This window comes from Bos grunniens, chromosome 20, assembly GCF_055505025.1.
Source record: "Bos grunniens cultivar Pamir isolate PY7600 chromosome 20, Bosgru_T2T1.0, whole genome shotgun sequence".
Lineage (NCBI taxonomy): Eukaryota > Metazoa > Chordata > Mammalia > Artiodactyla > Bovidae > Bos > Bos grunniens.
In genome coordinates this window covers 70,349,367-70,368,506 of record NC_141184.1, presented here as the reverse complement: position 1 = coordinate 70,368,506, position 19,140 = coordinate 70,349,367, and the positions used below count along the sequence as shown (strand labels likewise).

General features: G+C 47.0%; 1 protein-coding gene across 3 annotated transcripts in view; it reads left to right on the top strand.

Moving 5' to 3' along the window:
• Positions 1-328: 328 nt before the first annotated feature.
• Positions 329-19,140, top strand: part of DOCK2 (dedicator of cytokinesis 2) — a 458,684-nt gene continuing 439,872 nt past the window's right edge. The window contains exon 1 of one of the 3 annotated variants that reach the window (XM_086362251.1): positions 329-513. In XM_086362251.1, coding sequence (XP_086218377.1) covers positions 471-513 — 43 coding nt within the window. In that variant the 5' untranslated portion in view covers positions 329-470. The remainder of the gene's footprint in view (positions 514-19,140) is intronic. The other 2 variants (XM_086362252.1, XM_086362249.1) reach the window with 2 other exon arrangements.

Sequence of the window (19,140 nt, the reverse complement as noted above, 5' to 3'; positions counted from 1 at the left end):
GGACTGGGAAAGGTCAGTTTTCATTCCAATCCCAAAGAAAGGCAATGCCAAAGAATTCTCAAACTACTGCACAATTGCACTCAGGTTCTTTACCACTAGAGCCACCTGGGAAGGTGGGAGGGAGCTGGGTTTAATCACTAGACTTAGTTACCGGGGAACTTCCTGCACTTGTGGTGATGGCCTGAGTGACCTCAGGTACCTGCTCGGCCACTGCTAGATTGCCTGGGGAGGAGGCAAGCGGGGGGTGGCCCCTAAGCTTTGTGGAGGACTTCTGGACTTCTAGCCACTAAGCTTCTACTGTGCCCCTGCCCAAAGGGATGGGGGAGGAGGAGCTGGCGCCCTGAGGAGGGGAGGGCGGGCCGAGAGGGAGTTTGAAAAGAGGAAGGAAGTGGGGCTCAGCAGCGCGCCCAGCCACCCCTGGCTGCTTCCCCAGAGGACGACAGGAGGTGCCTGCAGGTCCCAGCCGAGCCATGGCCCCCTGGCGCAAAACTGACAAGGAGCGACATGGAGTGGGTAAGACTGGGCCTCGGGATCTCGGCAGGAGAAGGGCAGGTGGCCAGAGAGCCGCCCAGGAAGGTGCTGGGGAGCCAGCGGTGTGGACACAGGCCGCGAGCGCCCACTCAAGCTCAGAGGGCTCCCTCTGCTGCTGTGTGGCCAGCAGGATAGGAAAAGGGAGGCAGGGGGAGAGGAAGGTGGGCACCTCACCCAGCAGGCCACACCCTGCCCACTCCCTCTCCTGGCTGCCCACTGCCACAGGGCTGCCCTCTTTCTCCAAGTGTCTATGCATTTCCTAGATGGGTTCCAGCAGAGCTCGGAGCCACCTGCCTCTGTGTCAGGCTCCTAGCTTTGCAGGGATTCCCTCACCCTTTCTGGAGACTTGGCCTCTTAGAGGGAGCATCGAGCATCGTTCTCTCTCTTGGCTGGGCCTTGCCTGACCCCACATCCCTCCCGCCACCCTTGCCCTAAGCAACACGCATCTGCCTGCTTCCCCTGCCTGTTCCTCCTGGGTCAGATGACCCCCTTGTTTGGCAGAGCATCCTTGGGGTGTAGGGCTGGAGGGCAAGACCCTCCACTCAGCCCCAGACAGTCTCTGGGGGAGAAAGTCTCGCACCAGGTTATACGGGGACATCCAAGAAGCCGCCTCATCAGCTTCAGCCATCTAAGCTCCCAGAGGCCTCTGCCTCAAGCTCAGGGGCGGAAGTGGTGACTGGGGGAAGGGAAGCTTCAGGTACTAGGACTCTTTCTACTAAATGGCACCCGTGGTGCAATCCCCATAGATTCAATGTGGTTTTCAGATAAGTGTGAATTTTAAAACCTCTCTGTGGCTTGCTACACAGGCAGACACCAGATACCGCCCTCAGAGATGAGAACTGAACAGGTCAGATGTTGGAGGACCCAAGGCCAAGAGTGATTAGATGCTGGGAATCCCAGGGCCGCTGCTGGAGAAGCACTGTCCTGGAGGGCTCACCAGTTAGTCATTCATTTACTAGGCTCCAGGCGCTGTGGAGTGTTTAAAGGTGAATGGTCCCCAGCCAGAGAACAAATACTAATCCATGCCCTGAAGGGGGCTCAATTTCTCCACCTACGTTGAACTAGATTCACTAACTTTTCAACTTTAAAGCTTCTGTAACTCTGGCCCTTCTTGCTCGGGTTATCAGGCTGAATCCCTTCTCAGGGGAAGATGGGGACTGATAAATGGAGCAGACCCTTACAGGTGGAGGGACCAATGCAGTCTAGGAGATGAAAGCTGGACATGAAGGGAATATCCAGGAAAACAAGAGCATATCCAGAGAAAAAAAGTGGTAGCTCCTTTCGCCTTGAGGGGAGGGTGCATTGAAGGGGAGGGTGCACAAAGTTAAGCTGCAGCCATATTTTGGAAGGAATGCTATGCTAAGAAGGTGGGACTTTTTCCATTTAGGCAGTGGGGAGCCACAGAGGGCTTCTGCTCAGAGGAGGGACATGAGCTATGTGCTGAAGCCAGTGGAGAGGGAGACTGGTGGACAGAAGAGCGAAGGTGCCTGGGTGGTATACGAGGGACGGGCACTGGTGGCCCAGGGGAACTAGGGCAGTTAGTTAGGGAGCCTGAGGTGGTGGGAGAGTCCCACCCTCTGGCTGAAGGGCTGCAGTGCGCTCCTGCCGGGTGGGCACTGTGCTGCAGGGTGAAGAGAATGGACTCTGGTTTCTGCTCTTGGACTCCAGCTTCCAATGCTTCCCAGCCTTCTGAGCTAGACAACTTATGTACTCTCTCCAGGCTTCAGTTTCCTTGTCTGTGTAATGGGAGCAATAACGGCACCTGCTGCTCAGGGTTGTCGAAGGAGATGAATTAACCCACATAAAGTGCCTAGAATGAGTTGTACAGATCCTCATTAAATTTTATCAATGCTTGTTTTTAGACTTTATTCTCTGCTTGGGAGCCCAATTCAGGACATGTCATCACAGGCTGGGAGGGGCCTACAGGATGGAGTAGGGTCTCACCCTCCCTAGCAGAGGAAACCCCACCTGTGTGCTCAGAGACTAGAAACTGTTAGGCTGTAGGCCCAGAGGCTTCTTCTGATGGGATATCTGACATTGTTCACACCTACCTATGAAAATTCTATTTGGGGTGGGGGTCAGAGGACGTATGACCTTTAAGAGGGCCAGTGAACACTTGGTAGGCGTCTGTTTATCAGAGGACCTTTTTCTCTCTGCCGTTGAACGGCAGAGGTAAGAAGGGTACTCTCCAGCCCTCCTCTGCAGACTCCAGGTAGATGGAATGAAGAAGCAAGGCTTTGTGGCTTTGGGTTGTGAGGAGACAGGGGACTGGAGTCACCCAGCAGAAAGAACAGTGGCCTGGGAGTAAGGAGTCTGAGTTCTGCTTCTGAAAGCATCATTTTTGCAGACGTCTGTGCTATAGTTTCCTCACTGTAAGTCTAGATATTAATACATTTCTATTTCAAGGCATTCTTTTCTGAAGAGCATCTGAGATAATGAGTGTGGGGCTTGAAGGAAGATGAAGAGCTAGAGCCACGTAAGGGTTAGGGAGTCGTCAGAACATCTCTGGAGTCTCAGCCGGTCGAACACAGGAGCTCCTGAGCTTTGCTTTCCCATTCAGTTTCTCTTTCCTCCGGCCCAGCTGACGAGGGCTGCTGGTGTCTGTTTGTCTGGGGAGCTGATTTTTCTGGGGGCAGCTTCATACCAGAACCTCTTGGCTGCTTTCTCAGCTTACTGTGTGGTGGGCACCCAGAGTGAGCCTCATGTAGATCCCTGGCCAGGTTCCTTGTACTTCCTTGATGGAGCTTTAAAGGGTGATCCTTTACAGTTCCAGAGAGGACACTTGGGTAGACTTGCCACAGACGAGATAGTGTAGCTATAACATAAGAAAAGACATAGCCTCTGCCCTTGGGGAGTTTTGTGTAAGATTAGAAGCTTGCGCTGTGAGTTCAAATCTGGCCCTGTTTACTCATCTATAGTAGGCATAATATGGATCTCTTGAGACTATTGTGAGGATTGAATAGAGGTAGGACCTGAAAAATCACTTAGTAATGACACTGGGCAATGAAAGTTAGCAGCTGAGGTCAAGGGGCTAATAGTTGCTGAGCCAAGAGAGACACAGGGTAATCACCCTTACGCCAGGTTCAGGACAGTCATGCCTTATAACAGTAAGTATAGTAGAAGACCCATTCTCATGCAATATCTTTGTCTGGCTTCCAAACACCTATGTGAGACAGTGTAGTATTCTCATTTTATAGGCAAAGACTTCCAGAGTTCACATAACTTGGAAGTACTTGGGCTGGGCATTAGATTCAGTTGTCTTCAGACACCAGGCCCTCTGTACAACACTAGGAGGGAAACTGGAAGGAGAAATGTTATAGACAAAGGCAGGAGGTTGGAAGGTGTTGGCATTTAGGTCAAACAATAAATAGTCCTCTTTGATTTTAGTGAATGATTGTAGTGAAAAAACAAAAAGTTGGAGAGGTAGATTGCAGCCTGATTGTGAAGGCCTTTGAGTACCAAGCTCATAAGTTTGGGCTTCATTGTGTGAGCAGTGGAGGTTCTGAGCAGGTATGCCACCTGTAGGAAGATAATTTAACCACTTGGAGGGGGGCAGGGGTTGGACACAGAATGGAACAGCAGTGGGTGACAATTTTCCTGTCTACTGACTGACTGACTGGTTAATCCTGCAGGAGTTCCACATATAATTAACATTTCCTTTTGGCCTGTACTGTCTTAATCCTCTCTGCCTGAGACTTTTGTCATTGATGACAGCTTTATCCTTGGAAGAGAGGACAGAGGACAGAAAAGGAGGTGAAAAAGAGTAACAAATTCCTATGGATGACAGAAACTCTCCAAAATAAAAGGTTATTCCTCTATCATATAGAAAGTCCAGAAATAGTCCCTGAAGAAGTGGTAGAATAGCTCATCCTGTTTCCTGCCCTGCTTCCTTGGCAAGGCTTCTGCCTTTTGCACCAAACTGGCTTCTTGAGCTCAGGTCCATCTTCCAGGCAGCAAGAGGACTGAAGGGAACATGAAGGGCATGACCCTTTGCATTAAGGCCGCTTGCTTGAAGGCCCACTTGACACTTCCTCTTGTATCCTATTGGCTAAAACCTAATCACATGACTGAACCTAGCCACAAGGGAACCTGGAAATGCAGTCTTCAATGTAAGCAGTCATGCACCCAGCTAAAAATCCAGTGTACCTAAACAAGGAGGGAAATGAGGGTATTAGGGATGATAGATTTGTTTTTTCAGGCAGCCATAACAAAAAGGTACTGACTGGGTGGCTTAAACAACAGAAATTATTTTCTCACAGTTCTGGAGGCTGGAATTCCAAGTCCAAGGTGCTAGGAGGTTGGCTTCTCCTGAGGCCTCCTAGGCAAGCAGCCAACTGCTTTCTCATTGCTTTGTCCTCACACAGTCATCTCTCTGTGCATGCTCACCACGTGTGTGAGCCATCTTCTTCAAAGGATGCCAGTCATGTTGGATTAGGGCCCCATGCTAACAGCTTCCTAATCACATCTGTACAGACCTGATCCAAATACGGGACTTCAACATGTGGATTTGCAGCACTAGTGAGGGCAACGGGTGGCTCCTTAACAGGTGACCTGTGGTCTGCAGTGTGCTGTTTAGGGACGGCAAAAGAAGGCTTCAGGGCGGGGGCTCTCGGAAGGTGAGTGCAGAAAAAGGTTTGTTTACCCTGAAGCTGGGCCTGCTGGGTGGATCTGTGTGGGTACTTCAGTTATGCTCAGAAGCCTCCTCTCTGCACAGGTCATCTCTAGTTACGGTTGCATACTTATCTACGTGTGGTGGTGGGCAGTACTGCTTGGCTCCTTCAGAGAGCTATGAGGGACAGTCTGTTCCAGGTCTCTTGCCTAGCTTCAGGTGGTTCACTGACAGTCTTTGGTGCCCCATGCCTTTTACCTCAGGCTCTGCGTCTGTCTCTATATGGCATTCTTCCTGTGTGTGTGTGTCTCCTTCCAAAGTTTCCCTTTTAATCAGAACACCAGTTAGATTAGGGTGAGTGTTAGTCACTCAGTCGTGTCCAGCTCTTTACAACTTCATGGACTATAGCCCGCCAGGCTCCTCTGTCCATGGAATTCTCCAGGCAAGAATACTGGAGTGGGTTGTCATTTCCTTCTCCAGGGGATCTTCTCAACCCAGGGATTGAACCCAGGTCTTCCACACTGCAGGCAGATTCTTTACCATCTGAGCCACCAGAGAAGTCCCGTTAGGATGAGGGCCCACCCTAATGACCTATTTTAACTGTATTACCTCTGAAAAGAGTATCTCTGAGTAAGGTTTCATTCTGAGGTGCTGGGGACTAGGAGTCTAACGTATCATTGGTTTGGTGGGGAGTGGTATAACAAACCATGGCAGGATCTTCCAGAGTTGAGATGGGATCTCTTTTGCATCTTGATTGGGAAATACAGATGAGTTCGAAAGATCTCTCTGGGCTAGGATGCAGGTGATGCTGTTCCCTGGACAGGGGTGGTCCAGAGTGAAACGGACAGGTGCCGAGTGGGCAATGGGAGCTTGTGTCCCTGCAGCACACACTCTCACTAGAAGGAACAAAATTCACTCAAACGTGTTCAGTTAATAGGTGTGTGGTGTGTATGTGTGTATGAGGAAAGTAGTGTGTTTTAAGTATCAAGGGAAATCAAACAAACCCAGGAAACATAAGCAGCAGTCCTCAAGAAGGAGCTGGACTGCGGGGCCCTGGGAAATTCTGCCTGTCTTATTATGGCTTCCCAGCTGCTCTAAACCTATGAGCTCAGTTTTCTGTTCTCTCCTCACCTTCCTGACTTTGATATTCTGAGACCAGTAGATGGCCCCAGCCTGATGGCCCCAGCAGGCCGCCCACCTCAACCTAGTGTGTCCTGGTACCTTCTGAATCTCCTCTCTGTGTTCATTTCTTCGGTCTTGAGAGAAAAGGTCTGATTGGATTGATGATTTCTTTTTCAGAAAGGCCACCCCAAGTCAGAGGTCATTGCCAAGCTAAGAATGAGCCCCACTCTGATCAAGATGCTGCCTCTGCCTTTCCCAGTATGCTCTGGCTATGGGACGGGGCTGGCAGGAGTTGTGAGTGGGGACATATTCTTTGCATAGGAGTCCTGAGTCAAACATGGATTCCAAACACACCAGGGGAGAACTCCACTACAGAGGGACCGCTATTACTGCTCTTATTGCCAGAGTTAAGAGTAAAAGAGCAGAAACAGAGACCATCAATTTGTTCACTCATTCACTCCTTCCTACTTGATTTATTTCTTAAATATTTATTGGACATTTCCTATGGCTAGATAGTGAAATTCCTAGAATTTGGCCAGGATGTTTGCTACCCTTTTGGAGCTTATAGTCTAGTGGGAAGACTAAAGGCACCTTGTGGGAAAATCAATAAGTATATCACTGTAAATTATGATATGTGCTATTCTGAAGAAAAGAGCCTGTCTCATGAATGAGAATATTGGAAGGAGGGAATCTTAAACTGGGTGGTCTCAGAAGGCCCCTGAGGAGCAATGGGGGAAAACATTGTAAAGGAAATGCTTAGAGGAATCCTATTTTTGCTGTGGAAGCAAACTGTACCTTTCGATTTGTCTCCAGAAGTTAGTCTGGTGCAATAAAAACACATGGATGGAAATCTAATTCCTTCCTGCCACCAATTCTTAGGTGCCTGGTCCTCCTCCTTTCTGATGCTCCAGCAGTTTGGGATTGTTGAAGAGTGCCTGCTGGGCTGACTGTTTGAGTCCGTTTATGGAGATTGTCCTAATCCCGAGGTTTATGGGAACTGCATTTGTTAGTGGCCGTCTTGCCCCCACCATAATGTTTGTGTTTGAATGAGCCTTGACAGAATGTGTTTGCTAAGCTTTGCTTCCCCCTGAGTTCAGCATTCTTATATTACTGCTGAATTTTGAGACAGGTGATGTAGTCACCATAATATTCTGCTAATTTCTGGACCTTTGGACTTCTTTTTGGGTTTGTGTGTGTGTTTTGTTTTTAGGTTTATAGGCCTTTAATTTAATGGCCAATTACACATGGGGGCTACAGTCTGTGTTCTGTGGCAAATGTTCTGCAAATGGGGAATGCTAATGCTTATTGCCAACCAACTCCAGAAGGCTGTGGAAGCACCACAAATGTTCCCTTTAATAGGCACTGTCTCCTTTCTTTCCACTTGCTTTAATTGATGTGAGTTAGAAAACAGCCAGGCTGAGTTTGTCAGCCTCTGAAGTCTCACTTGGTTTCTAGTTCTCTTGGAAAAAAGTCATCCATGTCCTGCTCCTCTGACCCCACTAGGGCACCGTCAGCTTCGGCCTTGATTTAAAGACACTGTGCAGGTGGTGGGTGTGACTGACAGTGTCTGCACCTTTCCAAACCCCGCTCCAGACATTGCCCCAGGGCACTCAGAATGCCCTGATAAAACAGAACTCCTTGGGTCAAAGCCTAAACCAGGATGCTGAAGAGGACCTAGGTGGGCAGTGTGACTTGCTTAGGTGCCTCAGCATCCAGCACAGGGTGTGAACAGAGCCCGTGCTGAGCAGGCATCTGCTGGGATGGATTAAGTGCTAGCAATGTCAGGTTTCAGAGACCGTGACTGGTGTGCTAGGCTGCAGCGAGGTGCAAGCCTGGTGCCAACAAGACCTGGATGACTTGGCGGGGAAGCGGGATTTTGCTGCTCGCCTGCCTGGTGGTGGCAGTAAGGGAGCTGTCTCAAGAGAGAGTGTTCCAGGTAGAATAAACAGCCAAGGAAACCTCGCTGATGTGTGGGAGGCCGGTGTGGAGGCCAGGGGCAGAGTGGTCAGAAATGAGTGCTCTGAGCAGAGGTTGTATTGAGAAATGCCTGGCACATGTTCTAAGACTTTGGCTTTTAGTCTAAATGGAAGGGGATAGGGCACTGAAAGATTTGAGAAGAATTGCAGTATGTTTTGTCTTTTTTTTAATTTAATTTTTAATTGAAGTATAGTTGATTTACATGTTGTGTTAATTTCTGCTGTACAGCAAAGTGACTCAGTTATACACACACACACACATACACACACACACACACTTGTCGTTCAGTCGCTAAGTTGTGTCTGACTCTTTGTGATCCCATGGACTGCAGCACAGGCTTCCCTGTCCTTCACCATCTCCCGAAGCTTGCTCAAACTCATGTCCATTGAGTCGGTGTTGCCATCCAAGCATCTCATCCTCTATCATCCCCTTCTCCTCCTGCCTTCTTTTCAGCATCAATCTTTCCCAGCATCAGGGTCTTTTCCAATAAGTTAGCTCTTAGCATCAGGTGGCCAAGGTTTTGGAGCTTCTGCTTCAGCATTAGTCCTTCCAATGAATATGATTTATCACAGGGTATTGAATAGAGCTCCCCATGCTGTACAGTAGGTCCTTGTTGTTTATCCATTCTACATATAACAGTTTGTATCTACTAACCCCAAACTCCCAGCCTATCCCCGTCCCACCCCTCCCCCTTGGCAACCACTGTCTGTCTTATTTTAAAAGGATTATTGTAGACATTTTATGGTTAGTAGATAGGAATTAAATGTGGGACCAGGGAGGCCAGCACAGCAGTTACTATAATAATCTAGGAAAGAGATGGTGGTGGGGGGCACCCAGGGATATAGCAGGGGAGGAGATGAGATGTGCTTGGCTGTGTGTGTATTGTAGGTCGAGCACATGGGGTTTTCCTCATGGATTGGATGTAGGTATGAGAGAAAGGGAGTAATCAGGGGTGACACTATTGTTTTTGGTCTGAGCAGCTGGAAGAATGGAATTGCACACAGGACTTCCTTAGTTAATCCCCTGGTCTAAGTTGTCATCGATATTGCCATAAATAATAACATTGCCTCAACTTTTTTCAATCCGGTCTATTTGTGAAGCTCTGTGGTGTCATGTTGAACCCTCACAGCCATGCTGAGAGATGAGTCCTTTTATCTTCATTTCAAAGATGAGGAAATTGAAGAGCAGAGAGCTTCAAACTCTTACTGAAATGCAACCTCTTTCCAGCAGTTTTCTTACACCTCATCCCTGGAAGAAATGTCTTCTGGTGTCCTGAAATCATTTTTCACCTTGCCTTTTAGTTTTATGTGACTGCATTATTTCCCACCCTGGGCGGCTTATTGTTTGAGGGCTGAGCTCTGTTGGAGGTCAACCTCGATTCCCTCTGGTTCTTGATGGAACCAGATTCCATCTGGTACTAGCACAAACATGGTAGATCAGAGAGTCTTATTGATACTGTGACGTGGGACCCTTGGGAATCCAGTGGAAGCTCTAAATCCTCTTCCTACAAAAACATGCACACGTCCACTTTTGCATTACCGTTTCATTAAGGCCCATTCAAGGAAATGGCAACCCACTCCAGTGTTCTTGCCTGGAGAATCCCAGGGATGGGGGAGCCTGGTGGGCTGCCGTCTGTGGGGCTGCACAGAGTCGGACACGACTGAAGTGACTTAACAGTAGCAGTAGTAGTAAGGCCCATTCATGGAAGCCAGTTATAGACCCTGGTAAAATGTACTCAGTAACTAGGCACAATAGACACAGCCAAGGCACCCTGCCCAAAGTGTGAATTCTTAGATCTGGGAGTGGTCAAGATTAAGAAAACTATTTTTATAGTCTATTCAGATCACTGAAGTCCAATAAATCTATGCTAAGTTATGGTCCTGGGCTGAGTATGGGAGTGCAGAGCTGAAAATCAGTCTCTTCTCTCAGCAAGGTAATGAGCTAGTAGTAGTCTCTCCTTTTTGCTTGAGGCAGCATAAAACAATGTTACTAGTACTAATGCCCCATCTCTCAGGTTGGAGATGGGACACCCCTTGCTTCAGGTCACTGTGGCTCCTGCCATCGTCCCGTCAGGTTTCACTGTGGCCTTGCGTAGAATTGTCTGGCTCCTCCTTGGAATGTGAACACCACGGCAGCAGTGCTGTGTTTCTTGTTCTTCTCCAGCACACAAGGCCTAGCACAGAAGAGTTGTTGACTGGATGAATGGTAAGCAAATGGGAGGGCAGAAGGTGGGGGATGAAGAGGGAGTAGAGGTTGAAGGTTTTACACTTTCTAGTAGCCTCATAAGGCTCAGATGAAGTGTCCCCTCCTGCCCTTACCCCCAGCTCCTTTCCTGTCCGGAGGCTGAGTCCTGTGAGAGAGCACACAACTGAGGCGTTCTTGAGCTCTCCTCTAAATACCTGGATCCCTGCACCAAGCCCCACAGTTCTCACCTCAGGACTCACTTGAACTCTGCACCCGTCAAGCTGATTTGCCTTCTCTTTTCCTTGCCCTTGGGGCCTTACCTCCCCAACTTCCTCCCCAGGGCTCTCATTCCAATTCTCCCCCTTGCTCTCCCCCTGCCCTTTCCTCTCCCTCCAGTCTCACTTCCTTCATGGGCCTCTCTTGATCTCTCTCTCCTGAGAGACCGCGGCTGCCATGCTCCACAGCTTCAGTTCAGTTCAGTCACTCAGTTGTGTCCCACTCTTTAAGACCCCATGGACTGCAGCACGCCAGGCCTCCCTGTCCATCACCAACTTCTGGAGCTTGCTGAAACTCATGTCCATGGAGTCGGTGATGCCTTCCAGCCATCTCATCCTCTGTCGTCCCCTTCTCCTCCTACCTTCAATCTTTCCCAGCATCAGGGTCTTTTCTAAGGAGTCAGTTCTTAGCATCTTAGAGTATTGGAGTTTCATCTTTAGCATCAGTCCTTCAAATGAATATTCAGGACTGATTTCCTTTAGGATGGACTGGTTGGATCTCCACAGTTTAGCCACCCCGCCTTTTTCTTTTCTTTTTTTTTTTTTTAAAGATAGCCTCTTATTTCTTGTGTGTTCATTTTATCTCTTGAACTAGATTTCCCAAAGTCTCCAGGATAGCAGGCTTCACCCTCTATCACCCCCTCTAACCTTCTGCAGAGCCCAGCAGTGTACCACACTCCCGCATTGAAGCTTGGGGACTGAGAAATCAGCCCTTGGTTTCATCATAAAGCCTCTCTTCCGTCTCTGGTATGTGAGTATGTGAACACAGAACACTGTGAGACAGTGTGTGCATGGTGTGTGCATATACCTCTACTGGGGGCACTGGGAAAAGGAGAGTGAATCCCAGCATGATGTTTTGCAGAACTCATCAGCCTTGACACTATTGATATTTGGGGCCAGATCATTCTTGATATGGGGCTGTCTTGTGCACTGTGGGATATTTGGCAGCGTCCCTGACCTCCACCAGCTAGATGCTAGGAGCTCCCCCACTCCCCATGCCTGCCTCCCCCACCCCCAGGATTGTGACAGCCAAGCATGAGTCCAGCATTGACAAGTGTTCCCTTCCCCACATTTGTCCCCAGTTGAGAGTCACTGCTTAGAGAACTCCTGGGAATTTACTTTCTTCTTGTTGGCTGAGTATGTCACCCTGGCTCACCAATGGCAACCTGTAAGGTTTTAGGAGGATCCAGTAGGGGTCCTAAAGCATCTGACAGAGAGTAGGTACCAAATACACATCCTTTAGCCAGAGGCAGTGCGGTGTAACGGTTGAGGCTGTGTGTTCTGAAGACAGCCCACCTGGGCTGAAATCCTGGCTCATCTCCTTTCCATCTGGGTCACCCTGGGCTGTTCACTTCATCTTACACTACCTCAGTGTCCTCATCTGTAAAATAGAGATGCTAATAATTGTACCCACCATGAGAATTGTGAGAGGATTAAATGGGTGACTGTGGGTCAAGTCATTGGAGAAGTCTGATACCTAGAAGTGTTCACAGAGGTTGTGATTCTTGTCCTCTCCTGATCGGAGGAAGACATCTTCTCCTTGATTCCCTCTGGCTGTGATTCTTCTGCCTCACCCACTGCCAACTTGCACCAGGTTTGAGCTCTGGCCTTGCTGCTGGGAGCTTCTGCTGGGTCATCGCATTCACCCTCCTGATGCAACGTCAGGTTGTTGCCTTGGTGTTGAGGCTACCAACACCTTGCCCAGAGACTCCAGGCAAACTACTTGTATATTTTAATAAAAGTGTGTGTTTCTTTTGAATCCAAAGTGGACTTGTCTGCTGGTTCTATTTCTTCCTGGAATGGAGACCCTTGAAAGCCCAGATCAGAGACTAGAGAAATGAGCTTCAGGCAGTTACATTCTTTTTCACCAATACTGTTTGTGTTCCCTTACACGGCTGCTTATACAAACTCTATTGACAACTGGTGTTTGCTGAAGCTTTTGTTTTCAAACCTGTCTGCAAGTGGCAGGGTCGTGATGAGGTACAAATCCATCCTGAAGGGTCACAGGGCAGTCAATGGCTGCCATCAAAATTGGCAATCCAGCTGGCTCAGCAACTCATTAAATAATGTCAAGAAATGCAAGAAAAGACTTAGGAGACGAGACATACCTTCCCTGCATGAGTGTATTCCTTCAGTTCAACAAGTATTTATTAAAGTTCAGTAAATATTGATTGAACTTCAATTGTGAGTCAGATGCTGTTCTCAGCACTGGGAATTCACTGGCCACCAGACAGGCTCAGTCTCCACCCTGGCTGAGGTTGAAGAAGACAGGAAATTAACAAGTCTAGTGTGTATACACACACACACACACATACACACACACACATATATATGTATATCTATGTTTATAGATATACACACATAGACATATGTACTCATACACACACAATAAACTGTGATATTGGCACTGGGGTAGTCAGGAAAGGAAAGACTTTAGATTCCAGTCTGGGTTTGACTCCGTTTTCTAGTTGTGTGGCCATGGGCAAGTTCCTTAATCTTTTTTTCAGTTTCTCATATGTTACATGGAGGGTAGTACATTGAAGGGTTACTGTGAAGATTAAATGAGCTAATACAAGTAATACATAAGGAATTTTGTCTGTCTTATTTGTCACTGTAACCCAAATAGCCAGAGCAGTCTCTGGCATGCAGTAGGTATTGAGTGAATATTTGTTGAAAAATACCATGTGCTTGGTACGTAACGTGTAAGTAAGCACCATTGTGAGGGGAGGGGCCAAGCTGTATATGAAGTGGAAACAGTCCAGATTTCTGGGTAATTCTGTTTAACTTATTAGTTGGGCTTCCTTGGTGACTCAGTCGTAAAGAATTCGCCTGCCAATGCAGGAGACACAGGTTTGATCCCTGGGTCGGGAAACTCACCTAAAGAAGGAACTGGCAACTCATTCCAGTATTCTTGCCTGGAAAATCCCATGGACATAGGAGCCTGGTGGGCTACAGTTGATGGGGTTGTGAAAGAGTCGGACATGATCTAGCAACTAAACAACAGCAACTTACTAGTTAGAGATGAAAGAATAAGTTGTTTACTCTCTCTCTACTTCAGTTTCCTCATCTATAAATCCAAGCGAAATATTGTACTTATCTCCTAACACTGTAGGAAGCACAGAGACCCCTCTCTGTCCATTTATGTGAACTACATGCTGTAACAGTATATGTTTACTTTTTCCTTAATCTCTTGATTTAGGCCCCTGATGAGCAGCCATCTGTAGCTAAAAGGTGGATTTGATTTCCAGGGTTGTTGGAAGTCCCACCTGTCTTAAAGTAGCTGCTCCCCCTGGCTTGACAATCTAGGATTTCCAGCATGAATATCCTCATTGGGTTCGCTGACCTTAGATGGCCCTAGTGCTCGAAATACCCCTTTGATCCTCAGCCATGAGTAGTTTGGTCTCGTTAGGCTCGTCAGTAACCAGCTGCTGCCTTAGCTGCTGAGTATAGTATTGTAATACAGGGAAAGGTCAAATCCTTTGTTGGGTTGTACCAATATTCTCCTAGGCACAGAAACTTCATCAAAAAGGGGAAGCTGAGATAGGTGTCTATGGAAATCTTTTCACCACTTGTTTATCTTTCATGGATGGACAAGGCCAGAGTGGGGAGGGCTATGACTTCAGTGATTTTTACTTCTTATTTATTCCTGTAGGTTCCTCCTGTTTTTCTGCCTTTTCCATCACTCACTCAGAACTTGAGAGTGGTTAGACCTGCAGGAGTGGTGAAATAGATGACCTGTTCTGACACTGGTCAGAAACAACTCAAATGAGATTCATAGATAAGCAATAAAACTTCAGCAAAGGGTGGCATTCTGGTTCAAAGTTTCCTGTTAGTCATTTAGAAAACTTAACAGAATTGGGTATTGGTATGCAAAGCCACTTCCTTTGTCGACAAGTAATGTCTTCTTTTCCCCAAATGGAGCCTTGAGAACAGAGGTCCTCATGCAAAGGCAGAAATACATTTATAAATTAAATGGCAATGTCAGTTACTTTCATTTTCTTATAATGTGAGTCTTTGGGATGAATACAGACCTTCACGTTGAATATCAGGTTTCAAGATCTGTCCAAGATACCTTCTTAAGCCTCTCACCTGACAGAGCTGGGCAGAGTTGGAGGAAGAGAGTCCTAAGGAAAGATGGGAAGGCTACAGTCTGGGAACAAAATAAGAGCCTTGCTCTGAACTTCAAATGTCTGATGGACAGGCCTACTTTACTAGTGCTCCAGAGGTAAACGCATTGTGGATGGTTTTCCTCTGTTAGAAACCTCTTACCTCTGTGGCCCTGCCCAGCCCCATGTCAGGTGTGTCGTCAGCCAGACCTTGGGCTGGAGGCTTCAGGAAGCGGGGAATCTGCAGAGTTAGGGCATCAGCAAGCTGTAGCGTCCAAATGCCAACAGCCTGTTTGGGGGCAGGGCTCGAAGTCAGGCCAAGTATGGAGGCAAATGGAGAAACAGGGCATCTTTATGCAGGAGAAGAGAACTCTGAATCCCCTGAGAGTCCTCTCAAGTTTCATTTTGGGCAAAGGATTTATTTTATTTGATTCCTTTTTATAATTTGTCTCTCTTTAACAATATTCTCCATTTTTGGAGACATTATTTTTCTGGTTTCCTTTAGTTCCTTGTCCACAGTTTTCTTTAGCTCCTTGAGCATATTTAAAATAATTGATTGAAAGTCTTTGTCTCCTAAGTCCATTGTCTATCCTTCTTCAGGACAGTTTTTATTAATTTCCTTTTTTTCTCTGTGATGGACTGTACTTTCTTGTTTCTTACAATCCTCAAAATTTTGTGTTGAAAACTGGATATCTTGAATATCATGATGTGCTAGCTTGGACGTCAGAGTCTCCCTCCTTACCAGGGCTTGGTGTCACTCCTTCATACAGATTGTAGCAGTTGGTTTGATTAGTGACTTTTCTAAAGCATTTTGTTGACCGTGTTGTTTGTTGCATGTGGTCACAGAAGTCTCTAAATGCCCGGAATTGAGAGAAAACAATCTACTCTTTGCAGCTGTGTGTGGGTGTTTGGACATACCTTCAACACTTAGCCAGCCCAGTTACAACTTTGCCTTAGCCTGCATTTCCTGCCTGCATGGAGCTTGACAGTCAACCAGAGCTGAGATGTGGGCTTTCTCAGACCCTTTCTCAACATGTGTCCAACTCTACATGGTCTTCTAGATCCCTAGTGATATATGGTACTCTTCAAAGCTCTTATTCTCCAAAGCATTTCAATTCTAAGCCTTTCCTCCCGGGCTTAGAGGTAGGATTATCATTTGTCCCAGCTTATATTCTTTGCCCTGTACAGCAGCAGGTAGTTCTTTTGAATTAATGTTTTTGATTAATCCCCTTTGCATGGCTGCATCTCCACCTTCAGTTCAGTTCAGTCACTTAGTCGTGTCCGACTCTTTGCAACCCCATGAATTCCAGCACACCAGGCCTCCCTATCCATCACCAACTCCCAGAGTTCATTCAGACTCACGTCCATCGAGTTGGTGATGCCATCCAGCCATCTCATCCTCTGTCGTCCCCTTCTCCTCCTGCCCCCAATCCCTCCCAGCATCAGGGTCTTTTCCAATGAGTCAACTCTTGGCATGAGTGGCCCAAACTATTGGAGTTTTAGCTTTAGCATCATTCCTTCCAATGAACACCCAGGGCTGATCTCCCTTAGAATGGACTGGTTGTATCTCCTTGCAGTCCAAGGGACTCTCAAGAGTCTTCTCCAACACCACAGTTCAAAAGCACCAATTCTTCAGTGCTCAGCTTTCTTCACAGTCCAACTCTCACATCCATACATGACCACAGGAAAAACCATAGCCTTGACTAGACGGACCTTTGTTGGTAAAGTAATGTCTCTGCTTTTGAATATGCTATCTAGGTTGGTCATAACTTTCCTTCCGAGGAGTAAGCATCTTTTAATTTCATGGCTGCAGTCACCATCTGAAGTGATTTTGGAGCCCCAAAAAATAAAGTCTGACACTGTTTCCACTGTTTCCCCATCTATTTCCCATGAAGTGATGGGACCAGATGCCATGATCTTTGTTTTCTGAATGTTGAGCTTTAAGCCAACTTTTTCACTCTCCTCTTTCACTTTCATCAAGAGGCTCTTTAGTTCCTCTTCACTTTCTGCCATAAGGGTGGTGTCATCTGAATCTCCGCCTTAGGATAGTCCCAAATCAGGGAAATAAAGGCAAACTCGAGGCTTTAGTCCTTCAGGAAGCCTACAGACAGATCAAAATAAACAACTACAATTTCTTGGGACAAGGTCTGCTCTGGTCCCTCCAGCCTTGGGAATCCACACCATGAACATAGAATACCATCTTCAAGACTGCCACAACAAAAGATGGGGAAAAGAGAATGGGATAAGGATAAGGTAAATTGCTACAAGACATTACCAGGTTTCAGCTTCCTTTTTCTTGAGTAAGCATTTGCCTGGTTGCTGTAAACTCCTGACTGTTTTTCAGGGTTCTGATAAAGTTGGTTCTGACCATTTTTGCCAGATTTTTCATTGCAAGCACCTGTTCTTGCAGTTCCCTGCCTCACCGTATTTTGCTGATTTGGCTCTAAGAGGTAGTTTTTGAATGCAATTTGTTGACAGGTAAGGAGAGACTGAGGGCCAAAGGGAGAGGGAATGGACTGAGTCAATGGTAAGACTGCCAAGAGGACTCAGGATTCTCCTCATTCAGTTCCGTCGGTCTTCTGTTTTGTCACATGGCTCAACAGCATTGTCTCTCCTTGGTCCAGAGACCTCTGGGATTAGAAAGACAAAGCAAGGGTCTGTTCATGGGCTTCCTCACATCCACTCTGCCTCTCTCTATCCACTCTCTACATGGAAGCCAGAGTGATAGTCGGTGTTATGGAATTACATCACTCCCTTTCAGCCTTCCATCCTCAGATGTCTCTATACAATGGGGTATTATTCAGCAGCAAAAATGAATGAAGTAATGAGAGTTGCTATAACATGGATGAATCTTTAAAACCTTGTGCTAAGCAGAAGCAGCCAGTTGCAAAAGACCATATATTATATGAAATGTCTAGAATGGACAAATCTACAGAGACAGAGTAGATGAGTGGCTACTTGTGGCTGGGGGAACCTTTTGAGGTGTTGAGAATGTTCTAAAATTAATCTTAGTGATGGTTTCACAACTTGTGAGTAAATCTTTGAGTTACATACTTTAAGTGGACAAACTGTATCTGAATAAATCTATTATCAAGTAGCTGAGTAAAATCTATTCAGTTTCCTGTTGTCTTGGAATAAAGCCTAAACTCCTCAGGAAGTCCTGCGTGACCCGATTCTTGCCTCTCCAGCCTGTCTGCATCTCTCCCTCCTCTCTCAGCATACTCCACACATGGCAGTTTCCCTTATGCTCTCTGTGCCAGGTATCTTCCTCACTCAGGGCCTTTGAACACACCGTTTCCTCTTCTTGAAATGCCCTTCCGCTCGTTGTCCCCATAGCTGACTCGTTTGACTCCTCCATCTATAATCAGCTCAGGGAGTAACCTTCACTATCCCAGGAAAAGTTGATGCCCCCCCCGTTATTCTCTCTCATGTGTGTGTGGTGTGCTCAGATGTGTCCAACTCTTTGCAACCCATGGTTCCATGGACTGTAGCCCACCAGGCTCCTCTACCCCTGGAATTTTCCAGACAAGAATACTGGAATGGGTTGCCATTTCCTACTCCAGGGGATCTTCCCAACCCAGGGATCGAAACTGTGATTCTTGCATCTCCTGCATTGGCAGGTGGGTTCTTTACCAACTGTATCACCTGGAAAGTCACCTACCAGGTGGCCGTATTTGTCTCTTCCATCACGTGTCATTTTTTATAACCTTATATTTATTTGTGTTTTCACCAAAAGAGCAAGATCATACTGGCATACTGTAGACACTGAATACCTGCTGCCTGTATGAATGAGGACAACCTTGTAGGTTCAAATCATCCATCCTCCTGAGGGTCTTTCCTTAAATCAAACCACATGTGTGTTGATTCATGTGTCAAATCAAATATCACTGTGTTCGCTTCCTGAAGACCTCCCAAGTTGGGTATTCCTTGAACAAGCTTCATCTCTACGTTAAGGTTGTGGCCTGATCCTCACTTAAGTTACGCTGAGCAAGGGCGAGGCACTGTAATGATAGAGTGTAATCTTACATTCCCGGGGATTAGCAGAGGCCTCTGATAGCACAGGGGGGACTCTGGGTATTTTCATAGCCAACTGCTGCTCCCCAGAAACTGGCAGTGTAAATGGGAAATCAGAGTACACTCTTGAATGTTAAGTACTCATAAGAATCCTACCAACTATTAGGAGATGAGGATGGGTGGTTAGTGCGGCTTGGAGAAGTCAAGGAGGGCCTCATGGAGAAAACGACTTGTCTGAAAGATAAGCTTTGGGAAAGGCCAAGAAACAGGCATTTTAAGATAGAGGAACACAGGTTGTCTAGAGCTGGGTAGGAGAAAGATA